This window comes from Wasmannia auropunctata, unplaced genomic scaffold (assembly GCF_000956235.1).
Source record: "Wasmannia auropunctata unplaced genomic scaffold, wasmannia.A_1.0 LD336033.1, whole genome shotgun sequence".
Classification (NCBI taxonomy): Eukaryota; Metazoa; Arthropoda; class Insecta; order Hymenoptera; family Formicidae; genus Wasmannia; species Wasmannia auropunctata.
The window spans coordinates 104,802-108,059 of NW_012026857.1; the positions used below are offsets into that span (position 1 = coordinate 104,802).

General features: G+C 60.5%; 1 protein-coding gene across 1 annotated transcript; it reads left to right on the forward strand.

Moving 5' to 3' along the window:
* Positions 1–190: 190 nt before the first annotated feature.
* LOC105452374 lies at positions 191–2,977 on the forward strand. Its single transcript, XM_011693414.1, has one exon. It carries the CDS (start codon positions 191–193, stop codon positions 2,975–2,977), a length of 2,787 nt encoding a protein of 928 aa, XP_011691716.1.
* The last annotated feature ends 281 nt before the right edge of the window (positions 2,978–3,258 follow it).

The following is a 3,258-nucleotide window of genomic DNA, read 5'->3' on the forward strand; positions in this document are numbered from 1 at the left end:
TCACGGGGTCGTCAAGAAGACTGGAAACACGGCAAAAATCCGAGTGGTATTCAACGGCTCGGCGCGCCTGGCTTCTGGCGACTCGCTCAATCAGGCCCTTCTTACCGGGCCAAATCTCTTACCAGCGCTAGCGGACATACTCACGCGCTGGCGACGTCATCAGTTTGCCCTGGCGACTGACATTGAAAAGATGTATCGCCAGGTGCTGGTGCATGAGGATGATCGGGACCTGCAACGCATAGTGTGGCGGAGGAGCGCAGTCGAACCGATCCGCGAATATCGCCTCAACACGGTGACCTACGGTCTTACATGTGCTCCGTATCTGGCCATCAGGACGCTCCGACAGCTCGCCAACGACGAGAAGGACCGCCATCCTGTGGCCGCTGCGGTGCTCCTGCGGAACATCTACGTAGATGACATCCTCACGGGGGCCGACACGGTGACCGAGGGTCGATGCTTGCGTGACGAGCTGACACAGCTATGCACGGCGGGCGGCTTTCCATTGCGGAAGTGGTCCTCGAACGAGGACGATTTGCTGAAGGACATCCCGATGGAGCATCGACAGAGTGGCCTGCTGGAGTGGGAAGCTGACGCAGGTCACTCTATGTTGGGCCTGCAATGGCATCCGCGCAAGGACACGTTCGCCTATCGAGTGCAGCCTTGTGACCGCAAGGAGCGCGTGACGAAGCGCTCCGTGCTATCAGACACGGCTCGTCTTTACGACCCTCTCGGATGGCTGGCGCCGGTCGTTGTGCAAGCCAAGATGACCATGCAAACCTTGTGGCAGCAGAGGATCGAGTGGGACCAACCCGTGTCCGCGGAGGACGATCTCGCTTGGCGGCGCTTCCGGGGAGAGCTCCCACTGTTGGAGAAGGTGCGAGTGCCGCGCTGGCTCGGCATCGGAAGAGCCCATCAGAGCGCGGAGCTCCACGGATTCGCGGATGCCTCGGAGCGGGCATACGCGGCTGTCCTTTACCTGCGAGTCGTCGATGATCGGGGCGAGAGTCGAGTCTCGCTGCTGCAGGCAAAAACGCGGGTGTCGCCTCTCCGACAGGTATCACTCCCCCGCTTAGAGCTGAGCGCTGCGGCACTCCTGGTGCGGCTGATTGAGCGAATGCAGGACTCCCTGGATGTCCCGGTGACGGGTGTCCACCTGTGGTCCGATTCCACAGTGACGTTGGCCTGGATTCGCGGACACCCCTCAAGATGGACGACGTACGTCGCCAACCGGGTCGCTGAGATACAACGAGCGCTGCCTGATGCGCTCTGGCATCATGTATCCGGCGAGGAGAACCCGGCCGACTGCGCGTCCCGGGGCCTACTTCCGAGTGAACTCCTGCAACACCCCTTGTGGTGGGAGGGACCGGGATGGCTCAAAACCGGCAACTTCCAGTGGACCAACACCCCGGAAGCAATCCATGACGAGGATCTACCAGAGCGGCGCGCGCGAGTGCACGCCGTCACCACTCCCGAGGACCCGGACCTACTGCTCCGTTTTTCGGAACTCCGCCGACTTCTGAGAGTCACCGCCTGGTGCCGCCGGTGGTTACGCAAGCAGCGCAACTCCGCAACCTGTGCTGTTTCAGATGCCCTGGCACCCGGGGAACTTGACGAGGCCGAGCGGGCATGGATCGTCGCAGTGCAGACTGCATGGTTCACGCCTGAACTGAGGGCAATCGAGCGAGGCGAGTTACCGTCCAAGCACAGCAGGCTCAGTCGACTGAACCCATTCCTGGACAGTCATGGGCTGCTCAGAGTCGGAGGGCGACTGAAACATGCCGTCTTGAGCCCTGACGAGAAGCACCCCATCATCCTCCCTCGGGAATCGCGTCTAACCACGCTAGTGGTGGATGCATGCCATCGGCGAACGCTGCATGGCGGGGTGCAGCTCACGCTCGGAACATTGCGCCAGCGGTTTTGGGTTCCAGGAGGTCGAATGGCAGTGCGACAACTTATCCATCGCTGCCTCCCATGCGTGCGATGGCGGGCGGCATCCCCGCGCCCTCGGATGGGCGACCTGCCACCACCTCGCGTCAAGGTATCCCGCGCCTTCACTCACACAGGAGTAGATTACGCGGGTCCCGTCTGGCTGCGAACTTCGAAGGGTCGCGGACAAAAGGCCTACAAAGGATTTCTAGCGATCTTCGTGTGCCTCAGCACACGAGCGGTACACATCGAGGTCGCGTCGGACTACTCCACCGAGGCGTTTCTGGCGGCGTTCCGGCGATTCGTGTCCAGACGCGGGCTGTGCAGCGTTATGTACAGTGACAGGGGCACCAATTTTGTGGGCGCTGACGCGCAACTTCGAGGCTTCTTCCGCGACGCGGCCCGAGAGCGCGCCATTGCTGATGCGATCGGAGCCGAGGGCGTGCAGTGGCGGTTCAACCCGCCAGCGGCGCCGCATTTCGGCGGCATCTGGGAGGCGGCAGTCAAGGCCACGAAGCACCACCTTCGGAGGGTCATCGGGGACAGCACCCTCACCTTCGAGGAACTATCGACTTTCCTCGCACAGGTTGAGGCCTGTCTCAATTCACGCCCCTTGCTTGCGCTTTCAGACGACCCTGAGGATCTCGCGGCGCTCACGCCTGGCCACTTCCTTGTGGGCACTGCACTCAACGCCATCCCAGAGCCATCGCTCGCAGCGGAGTCAACGAATCGCCTGTCCCGGTGGCAACTCCTCCAGCAGATGAGAGACCATTTCTGGCACAGATGGTCGCGCGAGTACCTCCAGGCACTCAACGTCCGGTCGAAATGGTGGAAAACGGAGGCCAACCTGCAAGTCGGAGATTTGTGCCTCGTTCGCGGGGAACAAGTTCCCCCCACTAAGTGGCCTTTGGCCAGAATCGTGGACGTCCATCCAGGACAAGACGGCCAGGTGCGGGTGGTCACCGTGCGAACGGCCACCACCACGCTCGTGAGACCGGCATGCAAGATTGTGCCGCTGCTGCCAAGTGACGCCACCCATGGATTAAAATGATCAAACAATTTGCGCGCCAGGTAACTCCCTAAGCTGCAACACCGAGAATGCGACGTGTGAAGCAATGTACATCCAGAGTTTCCTTAAAGTCACCGCTATTTCGTCAGCTCACTGACGAGGCGGGCGGAATGTTCAAAACTCATCATTAAACCTGCGCGATTACTGGGAAAAATGAGCGTTCCCAGCGATCTTTTCTTTGGACCAGATGCGCGTTTTTGTTTCGCATAAACAAAATGACAAACATCCGGGGACCAGATGTTTTCGGCGACAACATCTGGTCA

Bases quoted from the DNA above. Each gene is read 5' to 3' on its own strand.
- LOC105452374 (XM_011693414.1), top strand. From the start codon at position 191: ATGTATCGCCAGGTGCTGGTGCATGAGGATGATCGGGACCTGCAACGC.